At 37.5% G+C, this 27978-nt stretch overlaps 1 protein-coding gene across 3 annotated transcripts; it reads left to right on the top strand.

Moving 5' to 3' along the window:
- The first annotated feature begins 223 nt into the window (after window positions 1-223).
- LOC127650581 (Y+L amino acid transporter 1-like) lies at window positions 224-27972 on the top strand. 3 transcript variants are annotated; one of them, XR_007971461.1, is made up of 10 exons: window positions 224-304; window positions 3701-4285; window positions 10544-10669; window positions 11043-11187; window positions 15963-16086; window positions 21412-21515; window positions 21634-21730; window positions 21843-21992; window positions 22779-22940; window positions 24735-27972. XR_007971461.1 is itself a non-coding variant. In XM_052136080.1 (10 exons), the coding sequence occupies exons 2-10, from the start codon at window positions 3850-3852 to the stop codon at window positions 24830-24832; spliced, it is 1464 nt and encodes a 487-aa protein (XP_051992040.1). In that variant the 5' UTR covers window positions 224-304; window positions 3701-3849; the 3' UTR covers window positions 24833-27972. The 3 variants fall into 3 exon arrangements, 2 of the variants coding, with proteins under 2 accessions (XP_051992040.1, XP_051992041.1); XM_052136080.1 differs by having other exon boundaries at window positions 22757-22940; XM_052136081.1 differs by lacking the exons at window positions 22779-22940; window positions 24735-27972 and adding an exon at window positions 22488-22596.
- Window positions 27973-27978: the final 6 nt, after the last annotated feature.

Here is a 27978-nt window from a genome sequence, read left to right on the forward strand (position 1 = left end):
AAGTGTTGTGAGATCATAAAATATCTCAAAGCACATATTCAAATAGCCCACCAAAAAACGACTACACAAAGATGTGGCAAGAACCTGTATTGGAATAAAAACTCAAGACAAGTTAAAAACAACAAGTTACCAGTCAGCAGCAGCACACTGGGCCCCTGGAGGTGGAGGAGGATGGCTTAATAGAGTATTCTGCTGAAGGATGTAATAAATCTCCTCCTCTAAAAAGTAATCATGCACGACCTCCTCTTTTGCAGCTCCACGTTGACTTCGTCCACGCACATGGTCCACTCTCCACTGAAAACAGGTGAGATCTTGTGTCAGGGTAAACTCTACTTGATGTTTCATGTTCCAACTTCATCCACTGTGTTAGCTAGTAGCTCGCAGTATGACTACTGTGTGAAACAACTAGTCCTACTACTAGCCAAAAACAGTGGATGTAGTTGGAGTCTAATTATGTTATTTGTGTGGGGAAGAACTTATTTTTGGCTTTAGGGTTAAATAATATTAATCTTAAAACATTTTCAAGGAAATTGTGAGGTTCGTAATCTTTGTTTTGCGACCAAACCAGAACAACATGTCACCTTCCTCGAACGTGTAGCGTACTAGGCACAATAACAAACAGATAGTTGAGAAATAGACGTTTTTTATCAACCAGATTAAGATTTTTTTTAAAAAACGTCTTAAACAACCCGTAAATTAATATTGTTGTGCAATGTTGTCCTTTTTGTGCTTTGGAGGATGCTGTTTTGTTTTGGCGTGCGCGAGTCGTACATTTAAACCCGCGGTCGTGTTTGACAGCATGTCGCGAGCTAAAACTTTTAATCTTAATTTGTTCACAGAATATTTAAAACCCAAGCAAATAAAAAGCGCCTTATGTTAGTTCATGTTGATCTCACGTATTAATCCGAGGCATTTGTGAGCACATGTTGTGGCTCGTATGTGTTCTCTCATTAAAAGGGAGAGTCATGAGTGGACTGGAATATCACTCACCACAGGTCAAGTAGCAATAAGGAAATGTGACTGTAACACATTGTGTTTTTATAACCAACAAGAAACTCATTGAAAGCAAGGTTGTAATTCAGACCCAGTATTTTGCATAACACTGTAAAATATTATAACACTGAATGTGAAAACAATTATGGAATCTCTATTTGCTAAATCTGTTTGTCATATTTAAATGTGTCAGTTATTATAATTAATTCATTTAATGCATCTACAAAAAGCCTGTTTCCAAAAAGGTTTTGCATTTATCTTTTAGGTCATCTTTCTGGAAAAATATTCCATATGGTTCAAATGAACAGTAAGAGCAGAATATCAAAACAAGCTGAAGTCTAGTGTGGGAGGATGTCCTCTTGTCATTTGTAGTGGTTTTTTGACTAAATGGAGGACTTTATCTCCAGTAGATTTATCTCTAAAAGCAGTTGATTCTGCAAGTTCATGTAGATGACTTAATTGGCTCTGTGCTGTCTTTTCTCCTACACTGAGCATACATTTGTTCAGTACTGATGTTACTGCAATAGCTCCAGGCATCACTAAATGATTGAGGTTCAATTAAATAACTTGTTCTCCAATAGGGCTTGTTAGCACCCTGATGAGATATTAGGTTATGATTCATTTTTCCTTTTGTAAACCCTAATGTTGTCATTATTGAACTAAGTTAAGTTGTCATTACTTGAAATGTCTAGTTTTGGGCTCATAACGCAAATATGTTTGTTCCTTGAACTTGTTTATCTTAAAAAGCTGTATACTTAATATTTTAAGTCTTTCTAACTCAAGCAATTGAGTTCAAAATGTAGGCTAGTGGAATAACCATAATCCCTTGCGCTTGAATTATTTATGTTTCTTGGTCAAAGGGAACATATGGGGTCATTTAATTGTTATAAAGAATTCATAGAGGGTTTTATCTCTTTTGAAGTATTATTTATGTTGTTTTGTTGCAAATAGTTGTTTCATGTGATGTCTCCATTAGGATGATCTGTGTCCCCTTTGGTCAAGTTGGACACTGTTAAAGGAATGTTCTGGGTTCAATACAAGTTCAGCTCAATCGACAGCATTTGTGGCATAATGTTGATTACTAAAAAAAAAACATTTCGACCTGTTCTTCCTTTTCTTTATAAAAAGTAAAAACTCGAGGTTACAGTAAGACACTTACTATGGAGTGAATGGGGCCAATTTTTGGAGGGATTAAAGGCAGAAATGTGAAGCTTAAAAGTTTATAAAAGCACGCATTAATTCTCATGTTAAATCTTGTGTATTATTTGAGCTGTAAAGTTGTTTAAATCATAATTTTTACTGTCATTTTAGAGTTTGTTGACATTACATCGTAAAAAAGTTATGGCTATATCTTTACACAGAAGCGGTTAGTCAGGGATTTTATCACAATAATATCATGTTTACATGCATATTGTTTTTCTTGTGGCTAAGCTTTTGAAAAAGTATTTTAACATTCAAAAATTGGCCTCCATTCACTTCCATCGTAAGTGCCTCACCTTGATTTGTGCTTTTTTCTTTTCTTTTTCTTTTTTTTTTTTAGAAAAGAAGCAAGTCAAAATAATTTTTTGTGGTAATCAACATTATGCCAAATGCTGCTGATTGATATTAACTTGTACTGAACCCAGAACATTCCATGTAATGTCCACAAAACCTAAAATCCAAAAATGTTTGTAAAAATTATGATTTAAACAACTTTATGGCTCAAATAATACATGAGTTTAAACAGAAGAACTAATGTGCTAGTATACAATTATAAGCTTCATGTTTCCGCTTTTAAACCCTCCAAAAACTGGCCCCATTCACTTCCATTGTAAGTGCCTCAATGTATCCACTTATACATTTTCTTTTTTTTTTTAAGAAAATGAGGGACATGTCAAAATAACCAACAATGTAATCAACATTATGCCACAAATGTCATGATTGAGCTTAACTTGTATTAATCCAGGAACATTGTATTTACTGTATGATTGACCTTGAATCAGTGTTAATCTTCTTTATTTGAGCTGTTATTGTATGATCTAAATCAAAAATTGTTGAATTGAAACAACAAATTGAAATAGAAATTCTGAGTTAAGTCTACTTGCATTTAGTTACCTCAACAGGACCTTTGCACTTTTTAAAATTGTCTTACTAAAGATTGCATCACTGAATCTATTTGTGAAATACTTGACATGTATTGCTTGCTAAATAATATAGGCATATGTTCATGTACTGTAAAGCCAAAGGAGAATGGGCTTCCCCTGTTGATTTTGGTTTCTCTCAGTTTAGTTTTTCCCCCTTCACTAACTAAACAGCTTATGTTTTTTTTTATCCTTTCCATAATCACCATTGGCTTGCTCACTGGGGGCTTAAAGACATTAAGGAATTACAGTATAATTTCCTGTAAAGCTGCTTTGATTCTATGTGTATTGTGAAAAGCGCTACAAAAAATATAAATGACTTATTTTTGACTAGTTTGGGTACACTGTATTTTGTGTATGGTATTATGTTATGTTTGTACAGGACTACAGGTACCTCGATAATCTAAGGAATAAAATTATAGCCAACTGTGAAGGGCTTATTTTTACACTGACATCTGCAAATAGGAACTAACTTCTGTTTTTGCTTGATTCTGCATTGACGGCACTTGGAGTCACTGCAACAAACAAAAATATTACTTTTGATGTATTGTATTGTGTTTAACCTGGAACATTCTATTGCCCTTTAGATTTGTAGCAGGGGGAAATGAAGATGAGATTTCGATAAAACTCCAGGCTTGAGGTGAACAGACCTCGACATACTCCTCATCTCTGCACTACATCTCCCTGGATCCCTGCCTTCTGAGTTCCTCTCACCTGTACCCTACCCAAGATCATCATGGGGGACTCTGACTCCACCAGCTCCATGCGTCTGAAGCAGGAGATCTCCCTGCTGCACGGCGTCTGCCTCATCGTGGGGAACATGATTGGCTCGGGCATCTTTGTGTCCCCCATCGGTGTTCTACAGTACACAGGATCTTATGGTCTGTCGCTGGTGGTTTGGGTTATTGGAGGGATCTTCTCTGTGTTTGGTGCCTTGTGCTACGCTGAGTTGGGCACCACCATCCGCAAGTCAGGAGCCAGTTATGCCTACATCCTGGAGTCCTTTGGTGGCTTCCTGGCCTTTATTCGTCTGTGGACATCCCTTATGATCGTGGAACCAGCCTGCCAGGCGGTCATCGCACTCACTTTTTCTAATTACTTAGTAAAACCCTTTTTCCCAACCTGCCCAGCACCAAATGAAGCAGTACGGCTCATTGCAGCTCTCATTATAGGTGAGTGCTCTTCCACTCTTGCATTGAAAGATTGTTTTGATAAAGATACATGTAACAGGATCAGCACATTAAACAGTGTACAAAGTGCCATAACAAAGGCCAGATTTATGAGGAAATCTCTTCTGTTTACTGTACACACAGCGCAGTGTTTATGAAATTACTCTGAAGAGGGCACTTGATGTCAAAAATCTTTGCAAGTTTAATGCCATCCAAAAATATTATAGCACCAATTTTTGCTGCTGCCGAGAAGTACTATATTTGCATATTGCTAATGGAAGAGACTACATTCAGGCAACTTCTAAACCATGTGACTTGCAGACACTGTATTCCTATTTGTTTGTTTAATTTTCACTTCACTTATTGTTCCATTATTTCAATGAACAGCATTTTGTGGCTCACTCAAAATCAGAATATAGTTAATTTACTGAATATACAGAATATTACCTAATGCTTGGAACTATTGGTTTCCTTATTTCACAATTTTCACATTAACTACAGTCGCCTTTAGTGTGATATGGTGTTTTTAAATTAAAACTATTTTAAATAATTTTCCTAATGCTGATGTAATTGTCGTTTAGTTTTTATGGCATCATATTACTGTAATTTTGGAACTATATACAAATATTTGTGTGAGGGGTGTGTGGGGTCGTCCACAATTCTGGTTGCTTTGCAGATGCAGCGTTTTGTGTAAATGTCTTTGATGGAGGGAAGAGAGACCCCAATGATCTTCTCAGCTGTCCTCACTATCCTCTGAAGGGCTTTGCGGTCTGAAATGGTGAAAGTTCCAAACCAGGCAGTGATGCAGCTGCTCAGGATGCTCTCAATAGTCCCTCTATAGAATGTAGTGAGGATGGGGGGTGGGAGATACCCAGACACTTCTGGGCTTTCTTGGTAATAGAGCTGGTGTTGAGGGACCAGGTGAGGTTCTCCGCCAGGTGAACACCAAGGAATTTGGTGATCTTTACGATCTCCACAGAGGAGCCGTTGATGTTCAGCGGACAGCGGTCACTCTGTGCTCTCCTAAAGTCAACAACAATCTCTTTTGTTTTGTCCACATTCAGAGACAGGTTGTTGGCTCTACACCAGTCCGTTAGCCACTGCACCTCCTCTCTGTATGCTGGCAATAAGCCCAAAATGTATTTATAAATGAACAGATACCAATGCTTTAGTCTATTTGTGGACAATAAGTGCCAAGTGACCCTATTATATAGCTCACAATGATGAGTAGTAAAGTTTCAATTTGTTATAAATCTAAGTGCGCCATGATAAATATTGTCTAATGAACATAAGAGATAGGATGGTGCAGATGTGTACAAAACATCACCATAATGAAGCACAGGCAGAAAAGTAACTGAGACTAGTTTCTTTTTTGCATCAAATGAAAAACAAGACTTATTTCTGAAGAAAAATCTAGCTTTACCTTGAGTTTTGCCTCTTAACTTATTTACATGAGGCTTAAAAGATAATGATGCATCAAGTACAAAACCAAGATATTTATATTCAGATACAGACTCTATCGTAGTACACTGCAAAGTGTGAAGAGTATGTGCTAGATACAGTGAGGAAAATAAGTATTTGAACACCCTGCTATTTTGCAAGTTCTCCCACTTAGAAATCATGGAGGGGTCTGAAATTGTCATCGTAGGTGCATGTCCACTGTGAGAGACATAATCTAAAAAAAAAATCCAGAAATCACAATGTATGATTTTTTAACTATTTATTTGTATGATACAGCTGCAAATAAGTATTTGAACACCTGAGAAAATCAATGTTAATATTTGATACAGTAGCCTTGGTTTGCAATTACAGAGGTCAAACGTTTCCTGTAGTTTTTCACCAGGTTTGCACACACTGCAGGAGGGATTTTGGCCCACTCCTCCACACAGATCTTTTCTAGATCAGTCAGGTTTCTGGGCTGTCGCTGAGAAACACGGAGTTTGAGCTCCCTCCAAAGATTCTCTATTGGGTTTAGGTCTGGAGACTGGCTAGGCCACGCCAGAACCTTGATATGCTTCTTACAGAGCCACTCCTTGGTTATCCTGGCTGTGTGCTTCGGGTCATTGTCATGTTGGAAGCCCCAGCCTCGACCCATCTTCAATGCTCTAACTGAGGGAAGGAGGTTGTTCCCCAAAATCTCGCAATACATGGCCCCGGTCATCCTCTCCTTAATACAGTGCAGTCGCCCTGTACCATGTGCAGAAAAACACCCCCAAAGCATGATGCTACCACCCCCATGCTTCACAGTAGGGATGGTGTTCTTGGGATGGTACTCATCATTCTTCTTCCTCCAAACACAGTTAGTGGAATTATGACCAAAAAGTTCTATTTTGGTCTCATCTGACCACATGACTTTCTCCCATGACTCCTCTGGATCATCCAAATGGTCATTGGCAAACTTAAGATGGGCCTTGACATGTGCTGGTTTAAGCAGGGGAACCTTCCGTGCCATGCATGATTTCAAACCATGACGTCTTAGTGTATTACCAAAAGTAACCTTGGAAACGGTGGTCCCAGCTCTTTTCAGGTCATTGACCAGCTCCTCCCGTGTAGTTCTGGGCTGATTTCTCACCTTTCTTAGGATCATTGAGACCCCACGAGGTGAGATCTTGCATGGAGCCCCAGTCCGAGGGAGATTGACAGTCATGTTTAGCTTCTTCCATTTTCTAATGATTGCTCCAACAGTGGACCTTTTTTCACCAAGCTGCTTGGCAATTTCCCCATAGCCCTTTCCAGCCTTGTGGAGGTGTACAATTTTGTCTCTAGTGTCTTTGGACAGCTCTTTGGTCTTGGCCATGTTAGTAGTTGGATTCTTACTGATTGTATGGGGTGGACAGGTGTCTTTATGCAGCTAACGACCTCAAACAGGTGCATCTAATTTAGGATAATAAATGGAGTGGAGGTGGACATTTTAAAGGCAGACTAACAGGTCTTTGAGGGTCAGAATTCTAGCTGATAGACAGGTGTTCAAATACTTATTTGCAGCTGTATCATACAAATAAATAGTTAAAAAATCATACATTGTGATTGCTGGATTTTTTTTTTTAGATTATGTCTCTCACAGTGGACATGCACCTACGATGACAATTTCAGACCCCTCCATGATTTCTAAGTGGGAGAACTTGCAAAATAGCAGGGTGTTCAAATACTTATTTTCCTCACTGTATGTTGCTGATTTCTTTGAGAAAAACATGGCTTTAGTTTTGTCAGAATTTTAAACCAGTTTTAAGCTGTAAAACCTTTGTTGCACAGCATTAAATGCAGACTGTAGCTGACACACAGCTTGATGTATAGTGGGACCACAACAATAAATAACAGTGTCATCAACATAGAAATGAAAATTACAATTTATAATATCAAAATCAAGGCAATTAATATATATATAGTAAAAAGTAGTGGCCCCAGAACAGACCCCTGAGGAACACCCTTGGTGATCTGTAAAGGCACAGATGAGTGACCTTCCATTCACACCCATTGTGTTCTGTCATTTAAATGGTTCCAAGATATAGTGTTATCGGATAGTCCTATATTTTTATATACTCGCAAGAGAAAAAATTTTATATACTCGCAAGAGAAAAACAGAGCCGTCATGACAGCCACACCTGCATCTCAGTAGGGTTGAAAACAGTTAAGGTTTACAACAGAAATATAGTGACACTCGCTGCTGCTGAGAAGTGCTTAAACTCGCATCTTGGCGATTTTGAAGCTATGTTACTTCTGACGAGAGCTGCAACAAAAAGATAATCCCAGAAGCAATTTTTCTCATTTTCTGAGTTTCTCTCTTTCAATCGCAATCCTCCGTTGCTAGTTCTAAAGTGATGATTTGGAACTAGTAACGAAGGCTCTGACTGTATTAAAAGCAAGATGCTGAATCCTTGACAAAAGAAAGTAGTTCCTCTCATTAGAGCGTTTTATGTCTTGAGATAAAACCCTGAATGATGTCTTAAGGTGTGGTAACTGTAGTATAAGTGGAATAATTGACTCCGACCTGTTGAATTGTTTAAAAATAAGGCACACCTTAGGTAGTAATGCATTGCACCTCGGTGTGCATTATTTTTCAACAATTCAAAGGGTCCGTCATCTATTATTCCTTACATTTAAGGTGTTTAAATAATTATTTTAGGGCTTCAGGGTTTGTTGACATTACATCGTCATGGCAAAGTTGTTGTAAATTTGGCTATAACTTTACACAGAAAAGATTACTAAGTGATTTTATCACATTTTATCATTAAATGAGAGACTACATGGAATATTTTTACTTTTTTAATCCCTTTGTCGCACCACAGGACCATTTATAATGAACTAGTGAAGGCAAAAAGGCGATTACATTGATCAAAGTACCACAAATATACACTTTCCTTTGACATTCATATACAGTACTGTGCAAAAGGTTTTGGCACTTGTGAAAAATTTTGCATAGAGAGGATGTCTTTAAAAATAGTTTTCATTTATCACTTAATGTCATACAAAGTCCAGTAAACATAAAAAGCAAAATCATTATTGGTGTGGCCACCTTTGTCTTTAAAACGGCACCAATTCCCCTAGGTACACCTGAATACAGTTTTTCTTGGTTGTTGGCAGATAGGATGTTCCAAACTTCTTGGAGAATTCACAACAGTTCTTCTTTCTATTTAGGCTGTCTCAATTGCTTCTGTCTCTTTATGCAATCTCAGACTGACATGATGTTCAGTGGGGGATCTGTGGGGTTCCATGACATCTGTTGCAGGGCTCCCTGTTCTTCTATTCTAAACTTTTCTATTTGCAAAATTAATGTTTGGGAGTCTAACATTTATATTTCCTATTGACACACTAAAGCTGAAGATATAAATAACCATCTTAAGACAAATGCATTTGTGAAACATCTTATGTGCCTAAGACTTTTGCACAGTACTGTACATTTTTATTTAGTTAATGTGCATGTAATACATCTACCCAATTAAGTGTTTTGTGTACAATAAAACTGCTGAATTGCTTTCTAAATTTTAGTTGGTTCGGATTATTCAGGAATTATATTTGTCAAAGGAATGCGTTCCCTTTGACCTTGAGTATGTAATTTAACACACAAGCTTGATACCTTGCCAACACTTCCACGAGACCCCTATGAAGTCCTCATTGGTGAAGGTTGCCACACTCAGATCTTGTGCAGTTTGTTTGAGTTTAAGGGAATTATCAGACATTTGCCACCTGTGGCATGTTTGGTTTCTTACTGCATATGTCAAATTCCACTCACTCAAGTACTTTGAGAAACACCCAGCCTGAAACACAAAGCTACAATCCATCAAGCAAGCCCCTTTTGTGATCATAAACTTGCATAACAGTATAATTGTCAAGGGTTTATTTTCCTTATTTGTGATTTTGTAATTCTTGTCACAAATAGCATTTTCTTCTTGACTGTGCCAATGCCACCTTATTCAAATGAAATTGTACAGACTAAGATAAAAATGGCACAGAAATATCTTTATCCACTTTATGGGTCTCTTGGGTATCACAGTGCCAGAGTGTCCAGTCTTGAAGGCAATGGAGACACACAAAATGACTTGGCTCTGTGGTTCTGTATCAGTAAATTCTCAGACCTAGAGACCACTGTTATCACTGAGTGAGTTACTGTCAGACTCCTTCAGACCTGGTTTGCTGGTGGAATTAGATGCCAGGGATTTCCAGTGCTTGCTCACTGCAGTCAAACTTAATTTGCCAGTCAGTGATGTAGCTGAGGCAGTTTGTTTGTTGCTGTACATGCAGACCATGATCCATTCTAAAAAACAAATCACGCATAGTCTATAATTCATTTATAGCCCTGGCCACCAAAACGTGAGCTCATACGGATGTGTTTGATTCATGTGCACTACGACTGCTTTTTTTAATGCTCTTTTAGCATGGTCAATGCCAGGCACATGCTCCAAAGATGCAGACTGTCCACTTGTCTAGAAAAAAATCCATGCAAACTGTGCCAGTGACTAAATCTGCATCACACACTCATGTGTGTGAGAGATGCCGGTGTTGTGCCAAAATCTGACTGCCCGCCAAATTCGTACCCCCTGCTACCTGATTGGCCCCTATCCCTAAAGCCCACCCCCACACCTAACCCTAATATCATTGGTCACTACCCCTAAAGCCCCATCCCTATACCAACCCCCAAACATAACGATACTTGGGAGTCAAAATTCGGCACAACACCTGCATGCGGGAAACCGATATATGCTTTGGCCTTACGGCCCTATCTGGCTTTTACTGTAGTCATATCTTTGTCTGTTTCCTCTGCAGGTCTTCTGACCTTTGTGAATTGTATGAAGGTGAAGTGGGGAGCTATTCTTCAGGTCATCTCTACTGTGGCTAAAGTCTTGGCTCTCATAGTCATCATTATTGCTGGAATGATCGTGTTGGCCCAAGGTATGAACACAATAACACTGAAAAATGTGCTTAGAATTTGGAACACACTTGTCCTTGTCAGTCACAATTTCAATGTCTTTTATTGTGTTCTATAAAAAATACTGAGTTGTTGTATACATTCTTTTGAAATTGCTTTTGCATAGTTCTAGTTGGGAAGAATTTTAAGCAGTTCCAGGTCTGCTTCCTGTTTGAATGAGCACATTAACTATGAGTGGGTTATCTCCATACTAAAACACAAACAATTTAATAGGGTAATTGAATTAATCTTGATTTTAGTTATTTAAGACCAACTATTTAATCTTGCTTTACTTTAATTTTGAGTGATTACATTTTGTTTGTGATATTTAAATGCTTTTGCATGATAATGCTACAGGGAAGACAAACAACTTCAGGGATTCTTTTGAGAACTCTAAACTGAATGCAGGAGACATGGCTCTGGCTCTTTATGCTGCTCTTTATTCATACTCCGGCTGGGACACACTGAACTTCATCACAGAAGAGATCAAAAACCCAGAGAGGTATGAAGCTTTTGATTTCTTACAAAAATATTGTTCATCTCCTTGTTTGTTAGTAATGATGCACCGATATAGAAATCTAGTCCCATAATGATGGAAAATTATGTTAATGCATATTTGTATAATGCAAAGATTTAAAGGATAACAGTCTAGTGCTTTTGAAACCTGCCCTAGAAATGAAACCTGCCCTCATATGCATCCAGTGTTGGTCTAATTGTAACAAAATAAATTGTAGTATTGGCTGATAGCAATATAGTCATCAAAATATCCCTGTTACTTAGTGTTGTATGTTGGTATTGATATGCAAGTAAACAGTGAACTCTAGGACATCAACGCATTTGACGAGGTAAGTAGGATTATTAACTTCTTTATTTTACGAACTCATATCAACCATCACTATTTGCACTACTTCTCCTATTCCTCTTTTTCCTTCCTGCAGGTCTCTTAACCTAGACAGTATTATTTAGAAATGCCATTTTAAATACAAATCAAGTACCTTAACACAATAGAACAAGTACATGTGGTTTTCAAACATTTTTTTTTCACAATCATGTTGTCTTTTGACTTCACTACTTTATGAAGTCTTTCATCCACCCTGGTGGTTTAACAACTCTTTCACTCCTCCTGAGAGTGATTGAGCGGTTTTGAGCAGGCAGATTTGATCCCTGAACAGTTTTTTCAGTTTGATCTGGAAATTTAGTCAGTCTCAGTCCATTCCATTTCTTTCCATCGCTAAGCAAGAATGAACTTGGTCCGATCTTTTCACGAATCGACAAAGGTAAGGTATACTTAGGACTTCCTTTAGGAACATGATCTGGCTTCCTGATTCTTACTTGTTCCCCGACCTTGAAAGAAACAGGTTTGGCTCTCCTCCTTCTGTCTGTGTATTTCTTACTTTTATCCTGCCTTTCCTTGACAGCATCTCGTACACCAGCACATTTGGCACTATTCTCCCCCACAGAAAAATGTCTATCTTCGTTCTCATTTTCCGGTTATGCAAAAGTTCAGGTGGGGATACACCGGTAGTAGCATGAGGAGTAGCACGGTAACTCTGAAGAAACTCAACTACTGACGGTCTCCAAGCTTTTCTCATTTGTTCCGCAGATAAGATACACTCTTTCAGCACTCTGTTCCAGCGTTCAACTGCACCGTTTCCTTGTGGGTGGTAAACACTTGTACGCAGGTGTTTGATACCCCATTCCGAAAGGAAATCTGAAAAAGCTGAAGATAGAAACTGAGGTCCATTGTCCGTAACAACAAACAAAGGGTTTCCTTCTCGTGCAAACACAGAATGTAAGAAAGAAGAAACAACCTCAGTAGTGACATGTGAAGAAAAAGCAACTTCTGGCCATTTGCTGTAATAGTCCACCAATGAAATTGCGAAACGACAACCTGATGCAGCATGTTCGAAAGGCCCGACGATATCAAGACCAAGTTTTTGCCAAGGTCCATCCGGCAAATCGACAGGTTGTAATGGAGCAGGAGCTGTCTTTGCAGATTTATCATTGAGTTGACAAGTAAGACAGGTTGAAATCACTGAGTTGACTAACATATCCATTTTCGGCCACCAGTACAGGTCACGTAGCCTTTGTTTGGTTCTGACCAAACCTTGGTGTGTTTCGTGAGCCAGCTTCACCAAGGTTGCACGAAGAGAAACAGGAACAATAACACGATGTTCACCTCGCATGATCAATCCATTGTATACTGACAGTTCATCACAAATGAAATAGAATGATGATAGAGCTGGATCTACATCCTTCTTGTTGTGTGGCCAGCCATTCAGTATTTGCGTTCTAAGTAAACACAGCTCAGAACAAGATTCGGAAGCTTTTGTGAAATCCTGCATGGACACTGAATGTAACCCTGAAAAGACTGCGGCAACCATTTCTGGTTCCTCAATGTTCTCATTCATCACTGGAAAGGGTATTCTTGATAAGCAATCTGCGGCCTGGTTTTGAGCGCCAGGGCGGTATTCAATGTCATACGAAAAACACAGCAACCGGGCTGACCATCTGGCTACTCTCATTCCAGCACGTCCAATTCCTTTTGTAGCCAGCAAAGTAGTTAATGCTTTGTGGTCAGTACGTAACGTAAAGTGATGACCCCATAAGTATGGGCGCCATTTCTCTACCGCGAACACGCAAGCTAAAGCCTCTTTTTCCACTGTAGAGTATTTTCTCTCGGCTGCGCTTAGTGTACGTGAAGCAAAAGCGACAGTGTGCTCTACACCATCTGCATGGAGTTGAGTCAGTACTCCACCAAGCTCATAGTTTGAAGCATCAGTTGACACGATAGTAGGAAGAGAAGGGTCAAAAAGTGCAAGCACTGGGCTCTCCACTAGAACAGCTTTCATTTTGTTAAAGCAGCGATCTGCTTCTGCAGTCCATTCGAACAAAGTTTCAGGGGCATTTCTCAGAATAGGGTTCCACCTCCGTGGCAAAGTTTGGGAAGAATTTACTGTACCACGAGATCAATCCAAGGAATGAACGAAGAGCAGATACGTCGTGTGGAGTAGGAGCATCGGCTATAGCTTCGATGTGAGCAGTATCTGGTAAGATTCCTTCCTTTGAGATCACATGTCCCAGGAATTTGAGGGAAGTCTTGTTGAATGTGCACTTCTGCATGTTTAGTGTCAAACCCGCATCTGCCAATTTTTGAATGACAGTGTGAAGAGTTTTGTCATGTTCAATCTGTGAAGCAGAGTAAACTATTATATTGTCCAAATAGTTTCGTACACCCAGAACACCTTTTAGCACCGTCTCCATCATTTTCTGGAATGCTGAAGGAGCAGACGCTAATCCGTAAGGAACACGACGGAATCTGAAAAGACCCTCATGCGTGATGAAGGCAGTGAAGTCACGGCTGTCAGCATGTAAGGGTAGTTGATGGTATGCGCATGTTAGATCAATAGTTGAAAATACAGCTGCACCCCTCAACTCACTCAACAGCTCATCCATATGGGGTAATGGGTGTTTGTCAACTAGTAGTGCTTTGTTCGGTTCACGAAGATCAACACAAAGTCTAATTTTTCCTCCTTTCTTTGTAGTGACTACTATGGGCGAAACCCAGGGAGAAGCATCGATTCGCTCGATAATACCTTGATTCAGAAGAGATTGTAGTTCCTCTGAGACTGCATTACGTACAGAAAAGGGAAGTCGACGGAGTTTTTGTTGAACTGGAACTGCTTCATCATGAGCTCTGACCTTGTGCATGAAGCCTTTCACACACCCCACAGGCTCAGTATTCGCAACACTGTGAACTGAAGCAGAGGTAGTAGAAACAGCAACAGTACAGTCATGGTTAATCGTACATTTCAGTGCTTTAAGTACATCCATGCCTAATAAGGCAGATCCGTTTTTCACAATGTAGAGTGGAACGGTAGCAGACACCCCATGCAATGACACATTAGCTGTGAGACATCCTAGGACTGGAATAGGTCCTCTCATGTACGTGACCAATTGGACACTCGGCGCAGACAGTGGAGATGGACTGAAATAATGCCTGTACAAAGTCTCTGGCAAAATCGAAACTACAGAGCCTGTATCCACAACAAACTCGGTCTCCATAGACTGCCCTGTGTCAGTAGAAATGTGCACACAACACTTAATCCTGTCGTCAGAATTTGCACAGTTCATAGTGCATATTTGTACTTCGGGCAGAACCGCGCGAACAGATGTTGTCGAAAGGCATACTTTCGCAAAATGTCCTGTTTTGCCACATGAATTACATTTAGCTTTAGATGCTGGACAATCAGATGAGTTTGCCAAGTGCTTATTAGAGCCACATCTGTAGCAAGCATGCTGTGACGCAGTAAACTTACTCGGTTTAGCTTTAGGTCTGTCTTGTGTAACGTTGGTCGATTGATAATGAGAAGTCTTTGAACTCACCGCCTGTACCGGAGCAGTATCTCGAAGTAAATTCATGTTGTGCAACGCTTGCTTAATCTGGCACGCAACAGTTACAGCAGCCTCCAACGAAGCGGGCTGGTCCAGTAAAAGTTTCTCGCGCACTGTTGCAGCGTACGCTTTCTCGCTGAGCTGATCCCGAATCATTTCATCCTCTACTGTACCATAAGCACAATTGACTGCCAATTCTCGTAACGCTGAAGTATATTGCACAATCGTTTCATCCGCGCGTTGAGCTCTCTGTCTGAACTGGTGACGTGCAACAACAACATTGACTTTCGGAATGAAGTGCGCTTCCAAAGCAGACATTGCGTCAACATAAGTCGTACCCGTATTCGGCAAAGTGTAGAAAATACGTTGTCCTTCTGTCCCCAGGCAATGTAAAAGAACTGCGCGTCTTCGAGCAGCCGTCCAGGAATCTCCTGACGCATTAATAGCCAGCATGTAGTTCTCGAAGATTCTTTTCCACGTGCAGAAGGGTATCAGTGGATCAGAAGCACATGGCAGGAACGGAGCAGGTGTGGGAAGACTCGCCATCGTCGCCAATTGTTGTATGTTGGTATTAATATGCAAGTAAACAGTGAACTCTAGGACATCAACGCATTTGACGAGGTAAGTAGGATTATTAACTTCTTTATTTTACGAACTCATATCAACCATCACTATTTGCACTACTTCTCCTATTCCTCTTTTTCCTTCCTCTTCTCTTGCACTCCCTAGTGCCCTCTAGTGCAATTACACAGAACACAACACTTAGTAATTGTACTTTTACCCCCATTAAGTTGGACTTAATAATAAAAAGTGACACGTTATTAAGATTACAGTTAATGCAATGAACAATGCAGGAAGATCAAATGTTTTCCTCCACTAAAGGAACCTGCCGCTGTCAATAGCAATATCCATGCCCATTGTCACCGTTATCTACATCCTGACCAATGTTGCCTATTACGCCGTGTTGGACATGAATACAGTGCTGCAGAGTGAAGCCGTGGCTGTGGTGAGTAAGACCTTTTGGTATCAGTAGTTAAAAATCTAATTTTTAACCCTTATGGACCTGCAAGACAAACATGGCAGTTAACAGACAGTGTCTGTTTAGTGTAATTGCTCCAAATTTGATCATGTTTCATCTCCTGTTACTCTGATCTAGTTAAGCTGAGCAGCCTGAGGCAGCATCCTCTCTCTAGAGATGCTCTATAGCATGAGTCTGACACACTGTTGCCTGGTAATAAGCCTAGTGTGCTATCTGGAAAAATATTTTTTAGTCATATGTGCCTACACATTTTTGTGAGTGTTTGATGTGCTGACAGTTCTGTTTTATATTTTAGAAAACAGAACTGTTTCTGTTATATATATATATATATATATATATATATATATTAGGGCTGTCAATCGATACATTTTTTAAATCAAATTAATTACATGGTGTCCTGATTAATTAATCGTGATTAATCGCATATACAAATATTTGCTGAGAAAGCCCCTCATATAACAATAATTCAATATATAATGATTATACATATTTATATCAATATATAATTATACATAGTTATCTTTTAAATATTAAAAATTATATATATATATATATATATATAAAATAAAAATATTCAGATAATTAACATTACATTCTTAATCATTGATAAGACAATACAAAAAGCGGCTTTAGAATACAATGTATTGTTTACTACCATATTATTGATCATAAGTCAATCATTAGCATACAGTTCACAGCAATCCGTTTCACAAGTGAATTTGTCAATCAGTTTGAGATTTATTATGAGGGTTTGTTTAAGAACCCGTCAGTTTACTCCTGCCAGACATTTATTATTATTTTTTTTTTTTATTAATACTTACAAAACTTTTACATCTAGAGCCAAGAGGTATATGAAAACAAACAACAACAAAAAGGAAATAAATAAACTGTTTAAATAAAAATATCAAATTGTTTACATATTTCAATACACTTTACAGCTTTCTTGTTACTCAAATTGGAAATTGTTCTTAGGTGTTGCTGAAACTCTGAATTAAACATTTTATCTAATGGTTTATAACCACCATACTTTTATGAATACTAAACTTTGCCAACAAAAGCAGAACATTAATCAAATAATATTCCTTATGAAGAGACATGTCATAGCTAAAAATAAACAACAAAACATTTTCAAAACAAAGTTGAAAGCAGGGAATAATATGATCTATAACAATCTTGCAGAAATCAGACCAAAAACAAGTCGAATAGGGACAACTCCAAAATAAATGTAAAAATGTTTCCTCCTGCAGACCACAAAATGTACAGAATATATCGACATCACAATTAAATCTCTCTTCAAGAAAATAATTAGTGAGGTAGTACTTATAAATAAGTTTGAAGGAAATTTCTTTGATTGTATTCATGATTAAATATTAATGGGTAATTTCCAAGTTTTGCACCATCTCAATCCATCGTCAGACATGCTTGTGTCGCGTCTTGGGTGTTTTGCGTCATAAAAATAAAACGTTTAGGTCACTGTGTCAACTTAAATATAGTTTAATACTCAATCCCTTGAGATCCCTTAGTTCTCATTTGAACCCTTAGTAACGCATATCTGTGTTGTTTCTTCACTGTATAAACTGTGTGTTGCTCACACAGCTGACATTTCACTTACTACCCTCTGGAGTATACAGGTGGTACTGCGATTAAATGCGTTATTTATTTTAACGTGTTATTTTTTATATAATTAATCGTGCGTTATTAACACATCAACTCGACAGTCCTAATAAATATATATATATATACACATAAACTCAGCAAAAAAAGAAACAGGACACTATTTTAAAGATTTGGATTTTTACAAAATTATAACTTTACAGATCTTTATTATAAAGGGTTTAAACAATGTTTTCCATGCTTGTTCAATGAACCATAAACAATTAATTAACATGCACCTGTGGAACGGTTGTTAAGACACTAACAGCTTACAGACGGTAGGCAAATAAGGTCACAGTTATAAAAACTTAGGACACTAAAGAGACCTTTCTACTGACTGCCAAAAGAAAGATGCCCAGGATCCCTGCTCATCTACATGAATGTGATTTAGGCATGCTGCATGGAGGCATGAGGTCTGCAGATGTGGCCAGGGCAATAAATTGCAATGTCTGTACTGTGAGATGCCTAAGACAGCACTACAGGGAGACCGTAAGGACGGCTGATCATAATCGCAGTGGCCGACCACGTGTAACAACACCTGCACAGGATTGGTACATCCGAATATCACACATGCAGGACAGGTACAGAATGGCAACAACAACTGCCCGAGTTACACCAGGAATGCACAATCCCTTCATCAATATGCTAAGAGAGGCTGGACTGAGGGCTTGTATGCCTGTTGTAAGGCAGGTCCTTACCAGACATCACCGGCATCAACGTCACCTATGGACACAAACCCACCTTCGCTGGACTAGACAGGACTGGCAAAAAGTGCTCTTCGCTGACAAGTCACTTGCAAGTCATCCAACCATCACCAGGGGTGATGGTTGGACTCCCGTTTATTGTCGAAGGCATGAGTGTTACACTGAGGCCTGTATTCTAGAGCGAGATCGATTAGGAGGTGGAGGATCCTTTGTGGTCTTGGGCGGTGTGTTATAGCATCATCGGACTGCGCTTGTCATTGCAGGCAATCTCAAGGCTGTGCGTTACAGGGAAGACATCCTCCTCCCTCATGTTGTACCCTTCCTGCAGGCTCATCCTGACATGACCCTCCAGCATGACAATGCCATCAGCCATACTGCTCGTTCTGTGCGTAATTTCCTGCAAGACAGGAATGTCAGTGTTCTGCCATGGCCAGAGAAAAGCCTGGATCTCAATCCCATTGAGCACGTCTGGGACCTGTTGGATTGGAGGGTGAGGGCTAGGGTCATTCCCCCCAGAAATATCTGGGAACTTGCAAGTGCCTTGGTGGAAGAGTGGGGTAACATCTCACAGCAAGAACTGGCAAATCTGGTGCAGTCCATGAGGAGGAGATGCACTGCAGTACTTAATGCAGCTGGGGCCACACCAGATACTGACTGTTACTTATATATATATATATATATGTATGTATGTATATATAAATGTATGTATGTATGTATAATATTTGCTAGTGGGCTGTGCAATGTATTTACAAATATATTCACAATGATTTTGTTGGCCATATAAAATTAACCAACATTAATATATTTAATATGAATTAAAAGTGAATGTTGCAGAAGATTTGTCCAGTTATGTTTTCAAGGCTGTTCAAGTTGGCCAGTTTCACATCATCTCCTTGTCTTACAACGAATGTTCCTTCAAACTGTCCGTTTCCATGTAGTGGTTCAAAACACCGAAGCAATTATTTGTTTGTGTCAACACTCATAAATGTCCATGGATGTCCATCCCAATGTTAATTAATGTTAATTAGCACATTAATGGCTAACGTCTGATAACACTGTATTCAGCACAAACTGGGCTACAATAAAATGTGAGCAACATGTGTGTACATGTTTGTATTTTTGTGAAAATAACATTTATGCATGTTTTTTTAAAAAATTAAATTTTTAAGTCATTGAAATAAGGCCATATAACACATACTAAACATTTGTCCACAAGACTTTTGAGAACTGGATCTTGTAGCGTAGAGTTCTTGCTACAAAATGATGTGAAAACCATCCTGATCACTCATTCATACAAAACAATATAGTAATTTAACTTTTGTAATACACTTTTAGTGTTAGGTCATATGCGAGGAGGCGTGAACTATCATGAATATTGAGGTGATTTACACCTGAGGAGACAAAATATCCCTCCCCTGGGCCTATCACTGAGGAATGTGACAGATAGAGAATGAATGTGAGGAGACTTGATGATCAAAATCAAGTTTTAAGTTAAAATAAGTAATCTGACTATACATTTTCTATACATAAAGACTTAATTTTAGACCTACAATATCGTTTAAAAGAAGTCTCTTCTGCTCAGCAAGACTGCATTTATTTGATTAGGGATAATTAGCTGAGCCAGGAGAAATTGTACACCTTAAATGCACACTTTGTTTTACGTTTCTCCCTCTCTGTGTGCGCGTTATATAGGGATGTACATGCAGATTTCAGATATAAAATCGTTGATTGAATGACTAATGTTTACTCGCTGAAATGAGATGATTTCCTATTATGTCATTAGGAACATTGGAATGTTTTGGCATAGCAATATTGTGGCTCAGTGGCTTCACTGATTTGACATCATGAGTGGTTCAAACAAAGCTGGATGGAGTGCAGTTCCAAATGCAGGAATCTCAGGATGTGTTTTCAAAGTATTAAACTGTTTAACTTGACAAAGCAACCTAAAAACACTGTTTAAGTGTTTGACATGACACAACCGAAGTGAGACTCTCCAAAGCGTTCTTCTGTTGCATGTGTATGATGTGTTTTTAAAAAACATAAAAGCCCTTATATAAATCTATCTCGGACTGATTGATGAATTCAATTGCAAAATGGATTGCTGTGGATTGAAGGCCAAAGATTGGCTTATGATCAATAATATGGAAATAAACAATTTATTGACTTCTAATGTCACATTTTATATCTTATCAGAGCTTTACTTGTCTGCCACAATAAATTAAATGCATTTAAATGATCTGCATTATTATTTTATAATATCATAATTTTAATTATTTTAATATAAGTAATTGTAGTTATTTAATCATTATATACTGATTAATTGTTATTTGAGGGGCTTTCTCTGCAAAATATTTATGCATGCAATTAATTTGATTCATTAACATGTTATGTAAATAATTTGTTTACAAAATTAATTGAACGACATCCCTAATTATTATATGTAGAAATAAACACTAACCAAGATTAATAAATGTTTGCAGTTCTTCTTAACTCGTGCATAAACTTGAACAAATACAACCTTATTGTACAGTAAAGTGTTACAAATATATGAAGGTAAATATACACTTAATATGCATTACTATGTAAAAGTGTTTTGTCTGGTGAACTAAAAACATCTAAATTAACTCAGGTCAGTAATGCCAATTGTTATGATTATATACTATGCATTATACAGTATATACTGTTTATTGTATTATATATGAACATACTGTATACAATATATTGAATATTGTCAAATGGCTGAAAAATGTTGAGAGAAAAATATTTTGGATGCCTTGCCCAACTTTAAAAGCCTTTTGGATTTCTTAGACTGTAATTTGTGGTACATTAATCTTTAGTGCAGTAGATTGAGGAAACTTGAGAGAGGGTGTAGTAATTAATCAGCACTTTTACACAGTTGTAAGTAACACTATCTATGCTTTCATATCTCATACAGACGTTTGCTGACTATGTACTGGGTTATGCAAGCTGGCTCATCCCACTATCTGTGGCCATCTCCTGTTATGGAGGTTTAAACTCCTCCATCATAGCCGCCTCCAGGTAAACAGCTAGTTTTTCTTGTCCTGTTGTTTAATTATCAGTCACATGATATTTTGCTGATAGATTTACTATAGTGCGAGGAATTCCGTTTTTCAAGTGAGACTTGTTTGTGTTCCAGGTTGTTCTTTGTTGGGTCACGTGAGGGTCATTTACCCAACGTTCTCTGCATGATTCATGTTAAGCGCTACACACCGATCCCAGCCCTGCTCTTTAACGTGAGGATATTAGAACTGGCTTAAACATGCCCATGTTATGTAGCACACCGGTATATCTGCATTCTACACAAAAAAAACAGAGTGATCCTCAATGTTCTCTCCTCCACTTTAGGGTGGCATGTCTCTCATATTTCTGTGTGTGAAAGATGTGTTCCAGCTCATTAATTACTTCAGTTTTAATTACTGGCTATTCATTGGCCTTTCCATTGGCAGTCAAATCTACCTGCGAATTAAAGCACCTGATCTGCCACGTCCAGTTAAGGTGAGTTAATCGCTCTGTTCCAAAACATAGTAAACTGCCTTGCTCTCTGCTGCCTGCATTGGTAGTATCCTTACCATCATAGAACCAGTCACTGGTTCCCAACCGGGGTTACCCCAGGGGCTGCTTGAAAAGATTTCTATCTTACTATGGTGAATTTATAAAATTCACAAAATGTATGACGTAAAAAAAATAACAATTAGTAAAAATATAGATTTTCTAATTACTTGCAAATTAAAATGTTCATCTCAATATATATTATTAAAATCCCAAGATAGATCTTTTAAAGCAAAGTTAAGCACTGAGATCGTTTCACTGCGTTTTTAGTTTGGTTTGACATCTTCTTGTACAAAGATGAGATCTGTGCAATAATTTGTTATTGATAATGTCTCTTTTAATGTACTTTCTCTTATTTACAGTCATTTGTTGATCAAAAACAAAAAAAGAGTCATTTAATTGTAATAAAGAACCTGTGCCACTCTGCTCTCTCTCTACCAGAACTAAATGTGGTACTGCTGGTTTTCTTACTATTTTGGTACCGTGTTGTGTTGGGTCACCATTTAATGTCCAATGTAAAATTTGGATTCTGAAGCTAATCCAGCTGAGAATCACTACACTACATTTACTATCTAGGTAGGCAGCTCACTAGGTTTTGGAACAGAATTAATATCTCTCACTTGCAAAACAATTGACTATTGACATTTATTTATTTATTTTTTCCTAATTTGATTAACTGACTCTTTGTCTGTGTGTCCATGTGTGTGTAGCTGAGTCTGTTCTTCCCTATAGTGTACTGCCTATGCAGTGTGTTTCTGGTGGTTGTACCGCTCTACAGTGACACCATAAACTCTCTGGTGGGAATCACGGTCGCACTCTCCGGTGCTCCTGTTTATTACATATGTGTGCACCTCCCGTCCAGTGCCAGACCCGCCTTTCTTGGACACATGCTCGGTGAGTTATGCACACAAATATGCATGAATCTTACATTGGTCTTGTCTCATTTTTATTAGTTCAGCTGGGTTCCTGTAGCAGCTGCAGCCCATAAAAACATTATTATTTTGAAACATTCTCTTATTGTCTACATCTGTTCATTTAGCATATATATTTAATTGTTACATATATAACATGATTGTGGTTGAGTATAATGAATTTGATCTTAGGATGCATGCACTGGGGAGGATTGTGAGCACATAATGCTCCATATGTTCTAAATGCTACAAGCACTTTACCATGAACAATAACCTCACTGTTTTCATCCAAGGGTGCCGTTCTATAGTGTTAGAGTCTCATGTATAGGGATTGTTCATACAAAACGTGTTCTTGTTCAAAAACAGCTAGACAGAAGTTGGACAGAATAGTTTTGGAGAACAGCGTGCAAGGGTCATGAGACACCTTTTTAAAAGTCAGACTACTTTCATTTGACATGCTCTTTTAAAAACTGTGAAAACAGTGTGTGAATGACCCTGTATATTTCCATGAATCCAGAAGCAATACATAGGAAGCACTGAAATATTAATCATTGTTGGTCACACTTTATATTACAGTGTTCATGAAACAGTTTAATTACATAATTTGTAAATAATAAAACTGACCTGCAATATAAATTAAACTGAACTAGATTTTGCTTTTAAGGTTATAATGTATTAAAAAATCCCATAGGTTTACATTAAAAGACTATTCTGAGCCAAAAACAGGGACCAGAAAATCACAGAGACTTTCCGGTGGACGTTTTTAACTTGGGCCAATAAGCAATATCCAAGCAACCAACCACAACACCCCATCCTCAAGGTGGCGAGTTTTTCACAGACAAGCACCACTCAAATTTGCTTCAGAAAGTGTACTGTAAACATCTAGTTACTAGTTGAATTAATTATATTATATACTTAGTCATGACTTGTTTTTTAGAAATGTTGGTTGTTTGAATTATTACTTTTAAATGGTTAAAGACACTTTAGCCTCTAGTGTTTAGGCCAGGCAAATGAATCAATATCTTTGTTGTCTTAGACATAAGGACATATCAGTAGGTTTTCATGCAAGATGGGTAATTCCATGTCAAATCTACGAAACTTCCCTGGCTGAAATTTTTTATTTTGTTAATACTTTTTCGACCATTGAAATTGGGAGAAAAGTTAACAAATGGAGCCACATTGAGGGCCCCCTATCTCTGGGATTTAACCATGTAGTGAAGTTAAAAATGTTTGTTTCGAACCAGAATATGAATGGATATTAAGATGTCTAGTAATACTTTTACAGTTATAGGCACTCTTTGGAAAAACACCACAAACACCCCTAGAATATAATGCAAAAAGTGGTGCTGAAGTCAATTGATTTTACTAATATCCCAACCTATCTCTGTGAAAATGTTATAATGCTGCTAACTTTCTAAGGTTATTTTTTGACCTGTAGTTTTGCTCCAAAATCATTTGCGAAACTTTTTATTTTGACCATCTTCTACAAAATAATGTCATAATGCCGTTAAATATCAATCCATGGCATTTTATGATTTTGGCTGATGCATTATTTTTTAACTTTCATCAGCAAACAAAAAACAACAAACAAACTAAATAAAAAATAATTAAAAAATTTGAGCTGGGGACCTCTGGTTTTGGTTCTCTTTTTTTTATTTTTCCATATTTTGAACAACAGTCATCATTACTGTGGTACTCAGATATATTATTTCTGTGGGTGATTTTATATGATTTACATTATTTTCTTTTTTTTTTCTTTTTTTTTTTTCTTTTTTAGATACAATATCGTTGCACACACAGAAGCTGTGTTTTTGCTGCGTTGCAGAACCTGGTTTGGACCTGGACAATCTGCCTGAGCTGGACAAAAAGAAATAAACTCCGTCTCCATAGGAAGCTAAATCAAGGAAGCTGGATTACAAAGGCTTCTTTGAGAATAAGGCAGAACCTCACGTATACACTTTCCAGTCCAAGTGCGCATGAAATGGATAAATGAATATACAAGGAGATTATTCGGATTTAAACATGTAGCAGACAGAGTAAACAACTGAAACCAGTGGTATTATAGTTTTGGATTTTTATTTTTTCATGTGGTGAATATGGGAAAAGTGACACTTAAGGGCACTTAAGCCCATATGTATTTCCTTAAATGATTATAAATCTTTTCCAAACTAATCTTTGGGGGAGTAAACAATTAAACTTTTCAAATAACTTACTAACACTCTTGCCATCCCAGATGTGAATGACTTTCTTTCTTCTGCTGAACACAGAATTATGATTTTTAGGAGAATATTTCAGCTCTTTAGGTCTATTCAAAGCATGTCAATAGGGGACAAAACTTTGAAGCTCCAAAAAGCACAGAAAGGTGGCATAAAAGTAATGCACACTACACCAGTGGTTACAGTAAATCCATGTCTTTAGAAGTGATATAATAGATGTGGGTGAGAAACAGATCAATATTTAAGTCCTTTTTACTGTAAATCTTGACATCAGCGGTCTCCTTGGCAATCAGGATTTCAAGCTCGTTTATATTTCCCAGCACCATCTAGCACTCCGCAAACTCTACTAGTAAGTGTAATTGAGCTTGAAATCATGATCGTTCCTGTTGACAATTGCAAGATGTACAGTGGAAAAAGTAGTTACATTTTTGTCTGTTCTCACCAAAACAGATTATATTACTTCAGAAGACATGGATTAAACCACGTATGGATTACTTTTATCCTTCCTTTATGTCCTTTTTGGAGCATCAGAGTTTTGGACCCTGTGGAGTGGACCTAAAGATCGGAAGTATTCTTCTAAAAATCTTCATTTGTGTTCTGCAGAAGAAAGAAAGTCACACATCTGGGATGGCATGAGGGTGAGTAAATGATAAGAGAGATTTAATTTCTGGGTCAACAATCCCTTTATCTTTTTGAGGTTTAAAAGTGATGATTTTACTTTGTGGTGTGGGGCAGAGCTCATTTTATGACCACTGGTGGGAAAAGCAATGTAAAGAAAATGAAGGAAATGTGAGGTAAATTGTGTTATGGTTTTAAAAACAATAAAAGTTAACTTAATGTTATGATGTGAAACTGTAGAAGAAAATATAAATATGAATTACAAATACTTTGCAATATTTCCTATTTTTTCATCTGCCCCAATTCCAATACTGCTTTTAAAAAATTTTGTTTAAAAGAGGGTCTTCAAAGTTTCTACTTCCCAGTATTGGAAATGTCTTAATTTTTGCATTTGACTAAAATAGAAGACATCCTAAGCTTTCTTCAAAGGTATAATTAGATTATGTGTCATTTGAATCATAATTCAATGTGTCAAGAAAAGTAACATTTCTTGTAGTGTCCCACTTTGACCATATTCAGCATATGTCAAAAATTAAAATGAATTTGAGATTTTATTTATTTTTATTTTTTAAGAAAGTTTTGTTGTTTAGTTTCATTTTTTTTCCAATAATCTCAGTTTTAGTTAACGAAAAGGATTTTAGTTTTCTTTTTAGTTTTTGTTAACTATAATAACACTGAACTGAATACTCAAACATGCATACAAACCCCCATGCCAATCTGTGGGTCTGGTGGGCAGCAGTGGACCATTCGATGCAGTGGACCAAACCGAGACTAATTCAGCATTTACAGTAGATGTAGATAAAGGCTTTTGGGAATGTAGGCCTGCTAACTGAATACTGCAGCTGTATAGATGGAAGTGTTCCATTAACATCCAATCGCTGCAATGAATTCTGTGTGTTCTTGGAAAGATGAAGAATTGGTACTTCAGACTTGAAATATATACAGTCCAAATTGAACTTTTCCAAAATAGGGTTATAAGTTAAAAGTTATATATATATCATTGTTCAATTTAGTTCCATTTAGACTGTGGAGCTAAACTTGCCATTTAAAGCTTTTTTTCTTTGATTGAACGTGTACTCGTAAGACAGCAAACGTTTTTTTTTTTTTGAACGTTTGCTGTCTTTCTTTGTCATTTAATTTAGACTATGTAAATGTGAGTATTTTAAAGATAGCTTTTAGTTTTAGTGGCGTGTGTACTTGAACATTAAGTCTTTTTGTTCTGTTCATTTCAATTACATTACATTTTATAATAATATATATTAATTAATATAATTTTCCTTGGCCCCCAAAATCACATGAAGGTACAATCTTTAATTGCAGAAATGGCACGGGAAGCACTGTAATATGGGTAACCCACAGAGGACCTGTAATGGTTGTAAACGGCATTTGTTTCTTTTTTCTTTTTTTTTTCAGCAAGGAATCAATGTCTTGAACCAGGAAATCTCAAAGTGGATGATGCTTCCTAAATGGGTTTTATTTTATATAATGCATTGTTATTACGTATACACTGTAATAGTTGTATTGAATGTATGCAGGTTATATCTTCCATTCACTTTGCACCTGTCGTGACATTTTCAGAGCTGTCATTCGCTAATGTTGCTTTCAATACTTGGACTCAATAAAATACACCAAAGACAGTAGGAATGGTAGCTAATGTGTCTTAACGCTGCTGTATGCCAGTCCTTTTTTTTTTTTAATAAATAGATTTTCCACTGCAGCACTTGATTTCATGTACAGTTCATTATTCAGTCAAGCACAGTGACCAAAGCCATCTTTTAATCAGACCAGGATGTGTCTTGCCATGTGTATCGTTAATCAGGTTCATTGTTTAGTCGCTAGATTCAGAGATGTTTTAAAAACAAATTATATAGGTGTTGATTGACGTTTTGTTTTCTGTTTGGAGAACTATTCCATCCAGTTTCCCTTGCATGGAAGTAATGTATTGTTATTAAAAGTGCCTTAAGCAAATGTGAAATGTACTGCAAGATCAATATTTTGTGCAGAATAATCAAATATTAATGTCTGTCGAGCAGTGTTGGAAACCTATGCTTTTATAAATGTTCTTCCATTCCTATGTGTTTTTATGTTTATGAAGCTGTATGTTACTGTGATAGTTCATTGGTTACTTTATTTATTTGGCAGTGTACACACAAAATGACAATAAACACACTAGTAAGAAAACCTTTG

The sequence above is a fragment of the Xyrauchen texanus genome, chromosome 10, assembly GCF_025860055.1.
Source record: "Xyrauchen texanus isolate HMW12.3.18 chromosome 10, RBS_HiC_50CHRs, whole genome shotgun sequence".
Classification (NCBI taxonomy): Eukaryota; Metazoa; Chordata; class Actinopteri; order Cypriniformes; family Catostomidae; genus Xyrauchen; species Xyrauchen texanus.